This window comes from Miscanthus floridulus, chromosome 14, assembly GCF_019320115.1.
Source record: "Miscanthus floridulus cultivar M001 chromosome 14, ASM1932011v1, whole genome shotgun sequence".
NCBI lineage: Eukaryota > Viridiplantae > Streptophyta > Magnoliopsida > Poales > Poaceae > Miscanthus > Miscanthus floridulus.
In genome coordinates, this window is record NC_089593.1 from 69113704 (window position 1) to 69130863 (window position 17160).

General features: G+C 41.3%; 1 protein-coding gene across 1 annotated transcript; it reads right to left on the minus strand.

Moving 5' to 3' along the window:
* Window positions 1–271: 271 nt before the first annotated feature.
* On the minus strand, window positions 272–1514 carry LOC136505445 (zinc finger protein 1-like). The gene has a single exon (XM_066500598.1). The coding sequence runs from the start codon at window positions 1343–1345 to the stop codon at window positions 587–589; it is 759 nt and encodes a 252-aa protein (XP_066356695.1). The 5' UTR covers window positions 1346–1514; the 3' UTR covers window positions 272–586.
* Window positions 1515–17160: the final 15646 nt, after the last annotated feature.

Sequence of the window (17160 nt, forward strand, 5' to 3'; positions counted from 1 at the left end):
AGTATTCCATGTATGTATCGCAATTTTGATGTGACAAAGAATTTTCTTTTTGCATAATATCAAAGTCGGGAGTTTACGAGGAACTAAAGAAGGCTGGATTTAATCAATGCCTATAGGAGGAGCTGAGTAGTCCGTATATTCTAGTTTGCTGTCACACAGATATATGCTTGTGATTGATTGCCAGGCTCACACGGCAAGCAACTGCATTATCTCCAGTCTACCACATCACATGCTTTTGTGTTAGAAGTACTGTAGACTTGCCAATTTCTCCCAAGATATATGTTTTTTTATTGTATATTGTATTTATTTACATGCATATACACCGATTCAACCAATGAAAGAATTCATGATTCTTGGTTCTACCTACTCCTACACCCTATACCTAATAATTAAACAATGAAGAAGAATACATGCATAATGAACAGTGTCTACGTATAATAGTAGTATACACACGATCCAACTAATCACCACCACCTACAGCTACAGGCTACATGAACAATTCAATTCAAGCTTGGTGGTGTACAAGCACAACTGATCTACAATGAACAGATCAATCTGCTGCTGATCAATCGATGAGCTTAAGGGATCAAGCCGGGATCAAGAACCGAGGCTTCTTGAAGGCGAGCGGGCTGAGCACCTCGTCGTCCTCCGCTCCCGCGCACCGCTCCGGCAGCGCCGGCAGGTTGAGGTCGAAGGCGACCGCCGGCGCCGCCGCGGAGGAGGAGGAGGAGGACGCGCGCGGGGGGGCGGGCGCGGCGGCGCTGCCGATGGTGCCGTCGTAGTGGCGGCGCTTGTGGCCGCCCAGCGCCTGCCCCGTCGGGAACGCCTTTCCGCACACGTTGCACTCGTGCGCCGCCGCTGCGGGCTTGTTGTTGTCGGCGGCGCCTGCGGAGCCCGCGGACGACGAGGACGGCAGCACCGGCTTCTGCTCCTCGTGTTGATCCCCTACCTCCGTTGCCGGCGCCGGCGGCGAGGGCTTGATGCGGTGGCTGGCCTTGTGCCCGCCGAGCGCCTGGTAGGACGGGAACACCTTGCCGCAGACGGAGCACGCGTGCTCCTGCCCCTGCGACGGCGGCGCGGGGGCCGGGGCCGGGACGTCGCGGCGGCCGGTGGCCAGCATGACGAGGCACTGCGCCAGGTACTCCTCCTGGGTGGGGGCCTCCTTGGGCAGCAGCTGCTGCTCGCGGTCGCGGCGGCGCCTGGAGCGCTTCCGCTTCGCCAACCCTTGGCCGTGCTCCTGCTGCACCACCGCCTTGACATCCTCCTCCTCTGCCGCCCCACTGCTTGTGCTAGTGGTGGCGACCTGATCCGCCGCCGCGGCGTCAAGAACCGCCTCCACCGCCATGTGCCGAATTTATAATCAGCTCGCTGTATACCACCGACGGATCGGTCGATCTCGCGGGCCTATAATAAATATGCTCCCTGCTGATTTGAACCGTGCAACAAACTGCTTGCTGCAAGTTTATTGCGTGCTTGGCTACAAAGGCAAGGCAAGAAAGAGAGCAGTGGGTAGGTTGCTTCTGGAAGTGATAGTGAGTGGAGGAGTAGGGCAAAGGGGAGGCGTTTTATACCCAGCGGAGTCGAAGGATAACTACTCCGATGTAGAGGAGTGCCGGGGTCAAACACTCTGGCCTGGAAGATCGACGTGTAGAAAGAAGCAGAGAAGAGTGTTAACACTTTAATGACGTGTCAGCTGAGCTGACCACCACTCTGTAGTCTGTTATCGGTGGGTGGGTCTGGCTGGGTTCGTCATGCCATGCGGATGCCGGAAAGTGGTGAGGGCGACCGGACCGGGCCTGGTGTCCGCCACCACGACCACGCGAGATGGGAAATTCCACTGGGCGGCAGGGGATGGCGCGGGAAGCAGAGGCGGCGCCAACTGCCCCCAACCGCCGATGCCACTGCGTGCTTCTGTGGCTTAGTGGCTACTACTTGCCGTGACGCGTGCTGAGTGAGGTGTTTGTTTCGCTTAACTATATATTACAATATATGATGATATGAGGTCATTACAGGTGTGTGCATGGCTGTGTGGCCACGATTAGGCCGGCCGGCGTGGCGGCATACACGTATGTACGAGTAGGGTGCACAGTCACAGCCACGTACGTACCGTGCATCGGCAACACTGCAGTTCGTAAACACACTCTGCTCTCACGCTCACGTGCTAGCTAGTGGACAGTGGTTCGTCGGCAAATCAAGCCTGCCTTTATTTAAAAGGTCGGCAAAATCTTTACCGAAATTAATTAGTACAGGAAAAGATAGGAAAAATATTTACAACTCCCTTGTTACCGGTGTTATCCTAAATGTTAAATGGCAAACGGCAGGCCATCTACTGTTTAGCCCATTATTTGAGCAAAACGGGTGTTTAAACAGGAAAAAATGGCCGTTTAAATGATCAAAATAACCGATTAAACAGAAACGGTGTACCACCGTGTAGGGTCTAAACGGTATGTAAACAGGCTAAACGGCCGTTTAGACGAACCATGCTTATTACAAACACTCGAAAAACACAAAGCACAGGCCGAGCCCCTGTCACTCACAACACTCAAACTAAAATGACTCACGGAAACCAAAACCGAAAGTACAAGCCTAAAAAACGGGAATGGAACACAAAGCCACTTCCTTGACCGGCTTGGTCATCGCCAAAAGCAATCCCATGCATGCTGTTGAATGTCTTCCTTGATTAGATATGCCACTTGTAGCGGTTCCTTGTGTCAGAAAGGTTCATCAGTTTCTTTCTTTCTAAATGTTCCACCAAAAATAGATTCAGATTCCATTAAAAAAAATTCCTAGCCTTACCAATTTTTCTCCTCCATTTTCTCCAGACTTTGTAGACTGAACCAGTAAGATAGGACCCACTTATGATGTTATGTTTCACGTAAGAATGGCTCTCAGGAGGGTGGTAGGGGCTTGTATATATAGGTCGGAGCATCCAAAGTGGGTCATTGGATCAAACCGACTTAAAGGACAGCGTAGATTGGATCTCAATGGCGGTGGAGAACCGACATTCGAAGCGGAGACTGACAGGTGGGTCCCATGGGCCACCCGGCCTACAGGTGGGGCCGGTCGGGCCCACATGTCAGTCCCTCATGGTCTGCTTTGGTGGGTTGCCTTCTGGAGTGTTCTAGAGTCTTCCTGCGTCGGTTTCGTTGTGGATAAACATGATTTACTTTGACGAATAAGTTCTCCTCGACAGTTTTTTGCATAAACCCTACTGAAAATACAGATTCACCAAAACTCATAAAATTTATTAGTTTAAAGCCCTATACCTATGTTTGGTGATGGAATTAAGTATAAATACAGGTTATGTTGATGGTTTATAATTGATGTTAGTGACCGTCAACAAGTTCCCCCAATCTTAACCTTTGACAGTCCCTGAGCAAAGCTAAACTCAGCAATGGATCAGGAGTTGCTACAATGTTTTCACGCCTCAAAAGTACACAGGTGTTCAATAAAAAATTATCCTCTGGATTAGAATAAACTAATCTGACTTTCAAACTTACCCACATTACCTTCAATCATGGGGCTTCTTAGCCTTCATTTGGGTCTTGAGCAATTGAAAGACAGAACGATCAAGTCAAGCACTATATCTTAAGTTTTTTGTTCCACCATTGTTCTGGAGTTTTTATAAGTTTTAAAAATAAAACTCAGAGATTTCATTGTATGACACCCACAAGCCTCTCAATATATGTGGTATTTATGGTCCTCACCAAGACAATAAAGATGTTATGTCTTTTTCTTCCTACCACTAAGGCTTTATATGGAGTTCATAGGTAGGGAGAAAGCTAGAGCATACTTGCAATGCATATGTTGTAAAGTCAAACCTCGAATCTAAAAAGAGTTAAGTCATTCTATCAAATCAAGATGTGCATGTGTGTGGATATATGGTGGATATATATTGTGCCAAACCTAATTCTACTTTGCTCCTTGAAAACTTATCTCTCTTTTAAAAATTTGAAAATATTTTTGCTAGAGAGTAGGGGCTATCTTATTCATCTCTTCTTCTTCTTTTTCAGGCGGACATCTGAGTACCCATTGTTTTAAATATCTCGGACACTTATCAATGTTTTTCTCATCATCATTTTTTATGAACAACTTTTGCATAGCCTCATATCTCTTTTCTGCAATAGAACTTTTTGAGATAGTAACAAGAACTTGGAGAATTTATTTGGTGGATGGAAAACCTATCAAGCATGTTTTTGTGTTCACCCCTAATGTAGGAGTAGAATATGTTTGGGTGAATCTAGATGGAAAGCATGTTTTTACGCTTACACCCAGTATAGAAGTAGTGCATATTTGGATGGTGTGTACGTGATCTTAATTTTAAGAGCATGACAAACCTCTTATAAGGGTCATCAAAGCTTGACAAAACTCAATGCAAAAGCAAGCAACATATATGTGGAAGTTTTCCTAGCCTAAATAACATGTATGGCTCTGGTGTGAATTCAAGCTTTGTCTACAAGAACTCATCATGTAGCATTTTTGTGTTTTTCAAAAAGTAAATCTCTAGAACTTTAGTGTTAGTTAGAACAAGATAAACAACAGCTCAGACCTTCTCATATCATATATGTCAATTACCTAGACTTAGATCAAGCATTCGCTACCCATGAGTTTCAAGTTCAGAGTAAATCTTTATATCAAATCAGTCGTATCCAAAACTCAGGAGTATTCAAGGCTGAAAATTAGGTACTTGAAAGGAGTTACAAAAGAGCAACAATTCATCATTTCCATTTAAGAGATTATTTTGAGTCCTCTTTATTTTATTCAGCTCTTAAAAATAAATTAAAGCAAACTATACACACCTTTTTATTTTGTTTTTAATTTTACTAGATCACACATTATTACTATAACTATATATATTTATTATATAGATAACTTTTTATTTTGTTTTTCATTCACCAATTTCTTAACTATTTAAAAGAAACTAAAACTAGAACAAAGGAAAAACATACTTACCTAGATACACGGAGGTGCTTCTCCCCCAAGTTAGCTCTTTTGGTGAGGGTTTGGTGTTTTAAGACCTTCGAACTGGACTTCTTGTGAAGTTCATTGATCAAGTACCTCGGTTCACTCTGAAGATGAGGATTCTTGTGGTGGTGCCTCTAATGGTAATGTCACCTTCTGCCAAACCCGCCTTGGTTTTTAGTTTGATTTTGGGTTGACAGGTTCAGCGCTTCCACTTGTAGAAATTGGAGAATCAATGACTCTCCCACACTTTGCTTGAAGTGTGTCCTGCTCATAAAGACAAGGTAGAGATCAAGTTCATGGACTTTGTTGGTGGAAAAACACCAACATAACTAAAACTTTCCTTATTCTTCTCTAACCTTAGGCACATTGAACAAGATGAAGTTGATGTTATGTGCTATGTTCAATTATGTCATGGGTGATAAGACCAAAAGATTATTTAAGTTCATTTGGCAGAAAAGATTGAGTTGCTTAACCTATGGAAGGATTGTCTATCTTTATATAATGTATCTAACTTTACATGATTATGAATATCATCTTCTAGAGATAGGATGTGCAATATTTTAGCTCATTTAGTTAAAACTATGAGATCAAAAAAGTGGTGCTAGGAACAAGCTTGAAAACATGCTGAGTTAATCAAGTTAGATCAAGTAAATTTGTAACTCAAACATGTTTGTTTCTTAATTATTGCATACTAGAATCATGGAAAAACTTTTTAAGTAATGACCATTTACCTTTGGATGTTACCTTTGTCATTGGAGCGTGATGACACCATGTGACGAAGAGTAGATGACTCGTGATGGTCCTTCCTATTTGCTTGAAGTTTTCCTTGTTTGGCTAGCCTCACAGTACAAGTTATTCATGAGCTTCTTGTTTCCTAAATTGCACCCTTTCTTTCTCATCCTTTTGTCATGCCATTTTTCTGCTCTTTGATCTTTTGACACCTTGTTAGACCTTCCACCTCACTCATTGTTTTATACCTGCAAAGGATTAGTGGACAACACATACCCAAAGAAAAATACAATTTTAAAACACGGGTTGTTTGTCCAGAATTTTGTAATTTTCCTCCATGCTAATGAAATGATAGTGTTAGAATTATTTTAGCATAGTTTTTGTTTATCATGTTCTATACAGGCATGGCTCAAGACAAAGGTAACTTGCAGCTAAAGACAAAGCGCATGATCTTTGATACATATAGTTCTTTCATCCATGTTGAATGAGTCATGTCTTCTTTACGCAATGTTATTGGAGTTCGTCATGTGCCTTGCTTCATCTCCGATTTGAATTCATCTCGTGTCTTACCCAAACTGAATTGAGAGCTTCCTATAGGGGTTAGTCTAATAAAATATCCAATATCCGCTAAAGTAATTTTTAGTTTAATAACCAAACTGGACTCCATGTCTAATTTGATTAAGGAAGGCATTTTAACCTAAGCACCTCGCTTAATTTAAAAAATCTTTGGAAGTATGTCGAGTACTTCCAAACCAAAACTTACTATGGCAGACAAAGGTAACATGACAGCACTATAGAGATTTACTCAAACGGAGATGAAAGAACACGATTGTTATTTAGTAAATTGAGCATGTCTTAAAAGTAGAGATAACCAAAATAATTTAGCAACATGGCAAGAGATATTTTATTAGGAAAGTCTATCCCCTGCTTGAAATTTGCAGAAAAATCAAGTTTGGGTGGATGTACTTAAATGTTGCATGATAAATGGTTGGACATACCTTGGGTCATCATCCTTCATTCTTTTTGCTTCAAACCTAGAACGGTTAGTGACCAAAAATACCTGAAGGAATATTTTCACAATTATATTTCTATTCTCAATTCACAAGGGCATCACAGCAAAAGGTAAAAGCTCGTGTTGTCTCTCAAAAGTGCTTGTTTTAGGACAGAAGCTGATCCTTTGGAGACCTTCAAATTGTGTCTTAAATTGGTAAAGTGGTTTCCCCTGCAACACCAACCTTTGTGTGCCTATCTCAAGATTTATGCCAATGAGATTTGCAATATTTGTGATAAACATATGCATCTACAACCACCCTTTCAAAGTCTTTATGAACATGAAGCACTAGAGGGTTGAAGATCTCATGTGTGGCAATGTTAGAGAGACCAATTGATTTAGGAGATTTCTCATCCGAGCATGATTTAATGATGTGCTCATGAAATAACGTTCATGCTCGTTTATGTCATCTTCCTTTTTAAGCTCCAAGGGTGTTTCTTCATGAATGTCTATAGGCGAAAACATTGTCTCCATCATTCCATGCCTATGACATTCATTGGACATTTTATTGTCCAAGATTTCCCATGGATTGGTGGCTCTTGGTTTAATCTCGTCTAAGGCCTCGTCCATCCATTTATTGGCAACGACACATAAGTTTTTAATATCCTCTAGCCATTGTTCTTACTCTTCTTGGTCTTCCTTGTGGCCTTCATGACTCCTATGCTTTGGGTGTCTTAGTAGGTTTCTAGGATCATCATGAGTCGTGGAAGAAAGAGCGTAAGAGGGATCATTGGGGTCAAGGATGGGTTTAGAGATGTGTTCAGATGAGACATCTAATATGGGCATAGAAGGGGAGAGAATAGGAATGGCTTCTAGATAGCTTGGCTCTCCTTCTATGGTTTCACTAGACATACCACCCTTGTGTTCTTCCCAATGTCCTATATGGGAATAAGAACGCTTTTTAAGAGACCCCTTTTTGAGAGGATTTGAATTATATTCGCTCGAAGGTCTCTTATGGAACTAGAAGTTTAAGCTTTTCCCAAAATTACCATAAAAAAATCATCCTCTCAAGAAATTTCAAAATGTTGAATTTATTCTTCCCTTGGGGGGTTTTGGGGTATTGATGGTTCGAGATTGACAGCTAAATCTTGGGATTGGAGTGGTTGTGGTTTGGCTATCAAAACTTTCTCTTGTTGATCGGGAGATGATTCCTTCTCTTCCTCGAGGAGTTCATTATAAATGCTAGTGCAGCGAGTGATTCCACTAATTTTATCAAGCATAGATCTTGCTTCACCAACAGACAAGTGAAGGAAAGCTCATCTAGAGGCTTGATCAAGGGTTTGCACAGAATCCTTGCTAAGACCCATATAAAAATGTTGAAGGAGCATCGGGTCTAAAATAGCAAGGTCCAGGCCGGTGATGACGAGACTATTAATACGTTCCCATAATGTGCCAAGAGATTCTTCTTCTAGTTTTCTAAAATTTAGAACCTCTGTTTAGCTCTTTCCGTTAAAGAGAAAAGAAACAACTTCCATTTTAAGGTCTTGTCAGACATGCCAGCGATATGCAAGCATGCACAGGTCTGTCCAAACTCTTGTAGGTGTGAGTATGGGGTTTTGTTGCCTTCTGTAGGGTTGAGATGGCGGACTAGAGGGGGGGTGAATAGTCCTTTTAAAATTAATCGTGTCGGCTTACCGAAACAAATGTGGAATTAAAACTATCGGTCTAGCCAAGACTACACCCCTCTATCTATGTTCTCTAGCACCTTGCAAATATTCTAATTATGCAATTAAGGTGTCGGGCTAGCTAGAGCTCACCTAATCAATTCTAAAAGTAAGGTCACACAAACCTATGCCACTAGTACTTCAAGCAACAGTGGGGCTCCTACATATGCTAGTAAGCAAAAGCACAAAGCCACCTATGCTCACTAGCAATGCTCAATAACAAGGCTACATAAGCCAAATTATAGAGCGCAAGTTACTTAGTTATGCAAACTAAGCAATATGACTAACAAGGTTATACAAACTAAATTAGCCACGCAAGGGAGCTACTTCTATGCTACAGAAGCAAGAAGGTAACTAGAGAGCTACACAAGCTAACTAATTATAAGAGAAACTACACAAGCACAATGTATATAAAAGTAATCACAAGCTTATGTAAAGAGATTGCAAACCAACGGGAAGAACAAGGTTGACACGGTGATTTTCTCCCGAGGTTCACGTGCTTGCCAACACGCTAGTCCCCGTTGTATCGGCCGCTCACTTGGTGGTTCGGCGGCTAATTGGCATCACCCGCCAAGCCTGCACATCGGGCACCGCAAGAACCTACCTTGAAAGTGAGGGTAGCTCAATGGAACGCTCAACTAGAGTTGCTCTTTGTGGCTCCCACGGGACGAGCACAATGCCCCTCACAAAGCTCTTCTCCGGAGCACCGCACAAGCTTCTTGCAGGCTTCGACAGAGACCACCACCAAGCCATCTAGGAGGTGGCAACCTCCAAGAGTAACAAGCACCACCAACTTACAACTCGATCACCTAGTGCCACTCGATGCAACCTCATGATGCAATCACACTAGAATCGCTCTCTCACACAATCGAATGATCACTATCAAGCATATATGAGATGGAGGGCTCCTAAGCACTCACAAGCATGGACACAAAGTCCCCCGAGGTGCTCAACGCAAGCCATGGCTGAGACCACCTTCTATTTATAGCCCCATAGGCTAAACTAGCCGTTACCCCTTCACTGGGCAAATTTTAGGACGACCAGACGCTCCGGTCAGATCATCGGACGTAGGACCTCTACATCCGGTCATCCGATGCTTGCCACGTGTCATCAGCTTCAAACACTATTCACCCAATCTCAATGGTCAAGTGATGATCGGACGCAGCTGTTCAAACTGACCGGACACAGAACCCCAGCGTCCGGTCATTTCCAGTAAGGTTCCAGTCACGTCCGGACGCGTCCGCTCGGTCACGATCAGACACAACATCAGCGTCTGGTCCTTCTCCAACTTCTCTGCGTCGCCTACATCACCGTATGTCAGCCTGACCGAACGCACCGTGCCAGCATCCAGTCACTTTCAGCGCCAGCGTCTGATCGAAGACCGATGCCTGTGTGATCTCTGCTGCCACTGACCGGACGTAGGACCCCAGCGTCTGGTCACCACGTGACCAGCATCTGGTCACCACGTGACCAGCGTCTGGTCTACTCTGTGAGACCCTATCTTTTCTGTATAGGGTGCTGGTGGCACCGTCGGACACTCCACCGGTGGAGTTTTGAACCCTTCTCGCCTAAGTTCCATCGCCGAGTTGATCCACACAACTCCAACTACATCTCCTTTGTAAATGTGCCAACACCACCAAGTGCACACCACCATGTGCATGTGTGTTAGCATTTTCACAATCATTTTCTAAAGAATTAGCCACTCAACTTGCCACGCCACTCAATCCTAGCGACGATGCAAAGTTAGATCACTCGAGTGGCACTAGATGACCGATATGCAAATAAGTTTACCCCTCTTGATAGTACGGCCATCTATCCTAAACCCGGTCATCAACTTCTCTACACACCTATGACTGGTGAAATGAAATGCCCTAGGTTATACCTTTGCCTTGCGCATTCCATTCCATCCCCTCCAATGTCGATGCAACACATGCACCAACACGATCAATAATGATATGATCCACTTCATATCATCATGTGATCATATTGGTTAATCAATCTTGACTTCACTTGCTTTTTACTGTTACCTTCGTCCATCGGCGCTAAGTCTTGCTTAAGCTTCACCGCAACATGGTCCATCGCTCCAAAGCCTCCAACTTGCCCTTTATGCTTGCAACCGGTCCATCAAGCTAAGTCATGTCTTGATCTTCTCCACCTTGATCACATGACTTAATGTCATGTCTCATTTGCAATGAGCTCCTTCATCATCACATGTGTGAGCTTTGCAACATTTCTAAGCCATTTTCACCTTCATGGCATATGTTGCTCACACACATGTACCTATGGACTAATCACTTGTGTATCTCACATAAACACAATTAGTCCACCTAGGTTGTCACTCAATTACCAAAACCACACAAGGACCTTTCACCTTCTCCCAAGATGGATTGATCCTGAATTAGTTTTATAAAACACAGGTGTAGCTCATAGCCACGTGTTAGGATAGGCTCTAAAGATTTCGATGGCTTTAGGCGCGCGCTCATAGGTGCAGCATATTGATAGATAGGAGTGGAATCTATAGTGAAAAGAAAAAACAAAAGAAAGAATAAAAGATAAAATGTCAAGCTATGCTTGAAGTTAATTCAACAACCGTTTCCCCGACAACAACGCCAAAAAGCTTGTAGGTATATTTAATGCACATAGATAAATCCACAAGCGCATGAATACCGATGTAGCTTTCACCCAGAAGTATTTCAAGTATCATATCCACAGGGAAACATGTGAGACTAACTACAGTCTAACTTAACAAGGGATAGCGACTAGGTTAAGGTTTAACTTAACTAGGAGTAGCAACAAGGCTAAGGATAAATAGGAGCATAGATAGGATAATTGTGGTTCTCTTATTCTAACTTAGATAAGCTATGCATTCTATTGTTCAACTAAGGACATTACTAGGGAAAGACACCAGCAGAGGATGCTTTCCTTCATAACTGGGTCCTACATGGCCTACAGATGGGAGGTGGACTACAAAGGATCAACAATGCTATATAGTACGAGGCTATATAGTACTGATGTCACAATTGCGATCTACCATCAATCTAGAATGCAGGGTGCATCCACGATTAACCTAAGTCTAAGCACCACGCTTACACTCATGATTAATACTCTACTCCCCAAGGAAGAGAATAAAGCACTCAAAAGAGAGTCGTGATCGTGATGAACAATATAAACAAAATACTTACTTGAATTAGAAGTTGATTACCAGAGCAATCTCAGAAGCAAGCTCAAGTAAAACTTCATTCCGCCAAGGTACAAGCCGTAGAGAGAGCACCGACAAGCCGACATCTCCTCCAAACTCTTCCCTCACTTTTTATCTCACTATTTCTATTATAAGATTAAATCCTATAGAGGACTAATCTTCTCTTGATAGCTAGCTCTAATCCTGACTAGGAGAATATGAATTAGGGTTTAGGATGGCTCTAGGGAGGGTGGCAGGGGCTGGTATATATAGGCTGATGCGTCCAATGTGAGGCCTTGGATGAAACTAACTTAAAGGACTACATAGATTGGATCTCAATGGCGGTGGAGAACCGACATTCGAAGCGAGAGACTGATAGGTGGGTCCCATGGGCTGGCCAGCATGTAGGTGGGGCTAGCGGACCCCACATGTCAGCCCCTTGGGGTTTGCTTTGGTGGGTTTCCTTCCGGAGTGTTCTAGAGTCTTCCTGTGTCGGTTTCGTTGCGGATAAATGTGATTTACTTTGATGAATAAATCCTCCTTGATAGTTTTCTAGATAAACCCTACTGAAAACACAGATTCACCAAAACTCATAGAATTTATTAGTTTAAATCCCTATGCCTATGTTTGGTGATGGAATTAAGTATAAATACAGGTTATGTTGACAGTTTATAATTGATGTTAGTGACCTTCAACAAATGCCAAAGGGGGAGAAATATTGGGAGAGTGTAAGGGGAGAGATTGATATGTGGATTTAAAGGGGTAAAAGAGAGGCATATAAGATTTTTTATTTTTTATTGTGTGTTGTGTGCAAGGATAGTTTAAATTGATGCTCTTGATAAGGACCGTTTATGCTAGTGTGATGTTCATGTCTTGAATGGTGTATTATTTATTTTCTCTGATTGCCACTGTGCGGCAGTGCCGTGCTCAGTCGCGGAAATGTCACACATGACAGCTTCAGAAACTTCTTGACTGCATGAACTACCATGAGCATCATGTTTATCATAATGACACCTTGCACCCCACGAATGCTAAGATATAGGAGAGTTCCTACACTTTATCTTAAATATGTGCTTTTGGCATTTGAGGCCAAAATTTGAATTTCTTTCAATGCAAACATTTAGGAGAGCTCGCTATATCATAGGATTTAAAATATTTTTATTTATCAATCTCTTATAAGCTTTAATTGTGTTGTCATCAATCAACAAAAAGGGGGAGATTGTAACTACATCTAGCCCTTTAGTGGGTTTTGGTGAATTGAATGACAACACCATTAAAGGTCTAGTAAAATTTGAATTTACGGAAACAAGAAAGGGGTTTTTCTGTCCCTCCGCGAGATCCCATTTTTATCCAGAATTGACCTGTATTTATTCTATTTTTTGTCTCATTTTCAATCTATGTGAGATATGTCTAGAAATTGATATATTCATAAATCTACTAATCACAAATTATGCATGTTAACACATGGTATACTAGTGAATATTGGACCGATAATTTTGTGCGTGTATATTATTCTGTGACTTTGTTCATGTATACTCAAGAATATTTGATCATGTTATTCTAACTTATTTTTCTGGCTCTCCGTCCGTATTTGTCTGTTTCCGTATTTTCATATATCCTCATCCGTTTTTAATTCCGTTTTTCCCGAACCTGATCCCATTTCCGCTAAAAATATAGAAACAGAAATGGGAGAGGAGTTTTTTCACCCGTTTCCGTCCATTTTCATCCCTAACAACAATGCAAATGAAATCAATGAAATGGCTTTTATGTTGTGGGATATCATAACATCATGTGAAAGGAAGAATATTTGGCAAATAGAAAATGAGACATGAGTTGATTATTTTTGATTGGTCTCTCTATGGCTTGCTTTGCATGAATAAGAAGAGTTGGATAGTGGACTAGCTTTGATCAAGGATTGCAGAATAAATCAAGAGTGCATAAGTGAGAAAATATCAAGCAAAGGTGAAATGACAAAGGAGGCAATGTATAATGGATATAAGATGTTCTCTACATTGGTTTGCTTGTATGGATAATGATTTAGAAAATCACTTTGCATTAACTTGATCAAGCTAGAAGTATGAAGATAGATATTGAAGTGAGTGTTATGAGTGTCAAGCCAAAATGAAAAGGATATAAAGAATCATGAATTGGCTTGACCATATTGATGTTGATTCATATATGTCTTTTTGTGAATGAAACTAAAGCTTGATTGATCTGAACATTCATATCTAGAAGATATTCAAGCAAGGATCATACTATTAAAGAAATAGTTTTTCAATGGATGATTAATATGATGTGACTTGAGTATGGCTTGATAAGGTGAAGATAGCAAGGAAAGGGCTTCGAGAGACTAAACCAAGGTGAAGGGCAAGCGATGGCATAAGGACCGAGGTACCATGGCTAATATGAAGAAGAAAGTACTTGCACTGAGTTGAGGAAGTAATCAAGCTATGAGGAGTCATATTGAGTTGAGGATCAAATCATTATTAAAAGTGACTTGAAGCCATTGAGGTGAACCGATATGTATAGAAATGGTTCAAGTATAGAAAAATCAAACTACAGCCCCGATGAAAAAATAGGCTGTAATTTTGCATTTTTATTACTAGGTATAGAAAATCAAACTACAGTGCAAGTTAAAGGTTGAAAGAGGTATTTTACACGTAAATAGAAATCCATGACTTACAAGCTATGCATTGGGCAACATCGGAGGAAGAAAAAAGCCAGGCCTTGTTGGGCTAAAATATAGGCCTTATATATTGCATGGGATCTATTTTGAATAGGAAAAAGTCTAGTTTATCTTCTCAGCTATCGTGTGGATATGATTTTTCTCCCTAAATGATAAAATCAGTTTTTTTTATCTCCCTTAACTTTCAAAACCATTTGTTTTTACACCTTGGGTGGATTTGACGGTGGTTTTGTTGATGGGCCGTCATATCAGAGGAGGTAAATCAAAGTAAGCCGAAGCTCGGAGTGGTAAATCGGACAAGGAAATTTTTTAAAAAATATATCCAAAAATCATAAAAATACATCTTTTTAAAATTTATCCAAATATTTTTACATGAAAAAATAACGCACTTAAAATCCTAAAATATGGTGTAATCATAAAATAAAGTTGTTTTACCTCTGAAAATTATGGAACTAGCTTCAAAACTTTGAAATCATGCTCTATCTTATGGTACCTAGTTTGAAAATTTTTGAATCCCGATAGGCTTATTTTGGCGCTTATTTGCTAGTAGAAGCTCTCATTATCTATTATAATTAGTCGGTGTGGATTGCCCGACTACGTAGAAGCACCAGTGGAGCATCATCAGGACTATGTAAGCACTAGTGGAGCGTGGTCAGGACTGCATATGTGCGACAAGGCTGCATCCAACCAGATAGGCTAACACAAACTACTTTGGAATTTATCTCGGAAAGGGGACCAATGGCTACCCTATCGCAAATACGTAGTTCTGATGCTCTATTGACACTTCTACGTAGTTGGACAATCAACATTGACTAATTATAATACAAAAACGAGAGCTTCTACTAGCAAATAAGCACCAAAATGGACCATCAAGATTCAAACAATTTCAAGCTATGCGCCATAAGATAGAGCATGAACTTAGAAAAAAAACGGTGAAACTAGTTTCATAATTTTCCGAGGTAAAACAAAATTTCTAAGATTAACCATATTATAAGATTTTTAATTGCATTATTTTTTCATGTAAAAATATTTGGATAAATTTATATTTCTAGTCTAATTTACCTCCTGAACATTCACTTTTAGCTCCGTCCGATTTAACCCCTCCGATGTGGCATCACATCAGCAAAATCACCATTAAAACCACCCAAAGTGCAAAAATAAATCAATCTGTACCTAATAATAAAGAGCCAAAATTTCTGCCGTACTATTTTTCTGCCTCCTCCGACTTCCTTTTCTAGTCCGGGTTCAAATTCATTTTCCAGTTCGGTTTCCATCCACATTTTTATGGCTGCTCACCTGTGTTCCATCTTCTAGCACGTCCGCTCCTTGGAACTTGGGAGTCCCTGCAACAAAAACAACTAGCCTATGAAAAATACGCCTAAAACTTCAAGCCACAAGACTTGAACCCAGGTCTCCAATAATAGAAGTGAGACCACACACCGAGGCACCATATGCTTTATTTGACATAAACCAAAATGTTTTGTATTTGATTCTCCTTTGAGTTGCATTGATTCGAGAAATACAGGTTGATACATAAATACTTGATTTCCTTTTTTATTTCACCTCAGCAGCGGAACAATACAAGATGAAATGTTATAAATGATTAGGTCAAAGTAATTTGAAGTGCTTGATGATCATCTTGATTGGGCACTACAATAACTAAATTGCATTATATTTTAATAAAGGATCCTGACATGAAGATACTTTTAGGCATGGTTGGTGCCATACTTTGGTTGCCACATATATATCATTTTTGAAACCGTTTAAAAGTGGATTCTACAAACATGTCAATGTACCGCGACTCACACCAGGCCACAAACCATGTGATTTGAATTAGAGTCCTATTTTTTTGTACCACGACTCACAACACATATTGTTTATACCAAAATTTGGAAGAAGAGTCATAGGGACTCGAAAACTCTCAAGATCATGTCATCAAGGAATCAATTGCGTGCAGATCGAAACTAGCTGATTCGAATGTAAAACTAGAATCGGCTTTCTTCAGATAGCACCAGCGGACGAAGGCTATGATCAACGCCAGGACGAGACATGTTGGATTCTATAAAAAGGGAAAGATTAGAGTCCAAGTTATTTTAAATTAGGAATGTTTTCTCTAGGGTCAAAAATTGTGATGAGTCGTGCTTAGACAGGAGTCATGCGCAGGTCTCAGGTATAAATATCAAACCCCGACTATTGTAAAGGACACACAATCAATCAAATACTAGTTATTTACTTTTTTCGGCTCCGGTCACCCCTTAGGAGTAGGAGTAGAGTAGATCTCGGCGAGTTCTTCAGCAAGTACGGCTGCATCGATTCGGTCGACCTCCACTGCTTGTCTGTAAGTACCATCATGGCTTATACCTTTGTTCGTACGGCTGCATCGATCCGGTAGACCTCCACTGCGACTCTGGTATAAGTTAGTTATCGACTCTTGTCTAGTTCAAGTATGGCTACATCAATCCGGTCGACCTCCACTGCTCGAACCAGATTAAGGTCAAATTATCGGCTCTATCTAAGGGTGGTGTTCCTTGGGATAGATTCATTAAGTTACGGATATTGCTTATTACTTCCATTATTTATTTAATTACAACAATATCACTTCGTCCGATTAGGATTGATCTAGATCGGCCTTACATCTTTTTTAACCCATCGTTGGTAAATCTAAACTGATCTAATCTACACATTAAACGATGAGTTATGTTTTATCGGTTGTTTTACATCAATCTTGATCGTGCATAGCGTGCGGTTAAGGCATGTTTGATCTTAAGTAGATCTATTGGCTAGCAAAAACTGTTCCATGGCCTGTTATCATGGCCTGTGTGATTCTGCCTCATACCCCACTGTTAGCACCATAGAGTGGGGATCGTTATTTGGTAGATCTATTCCT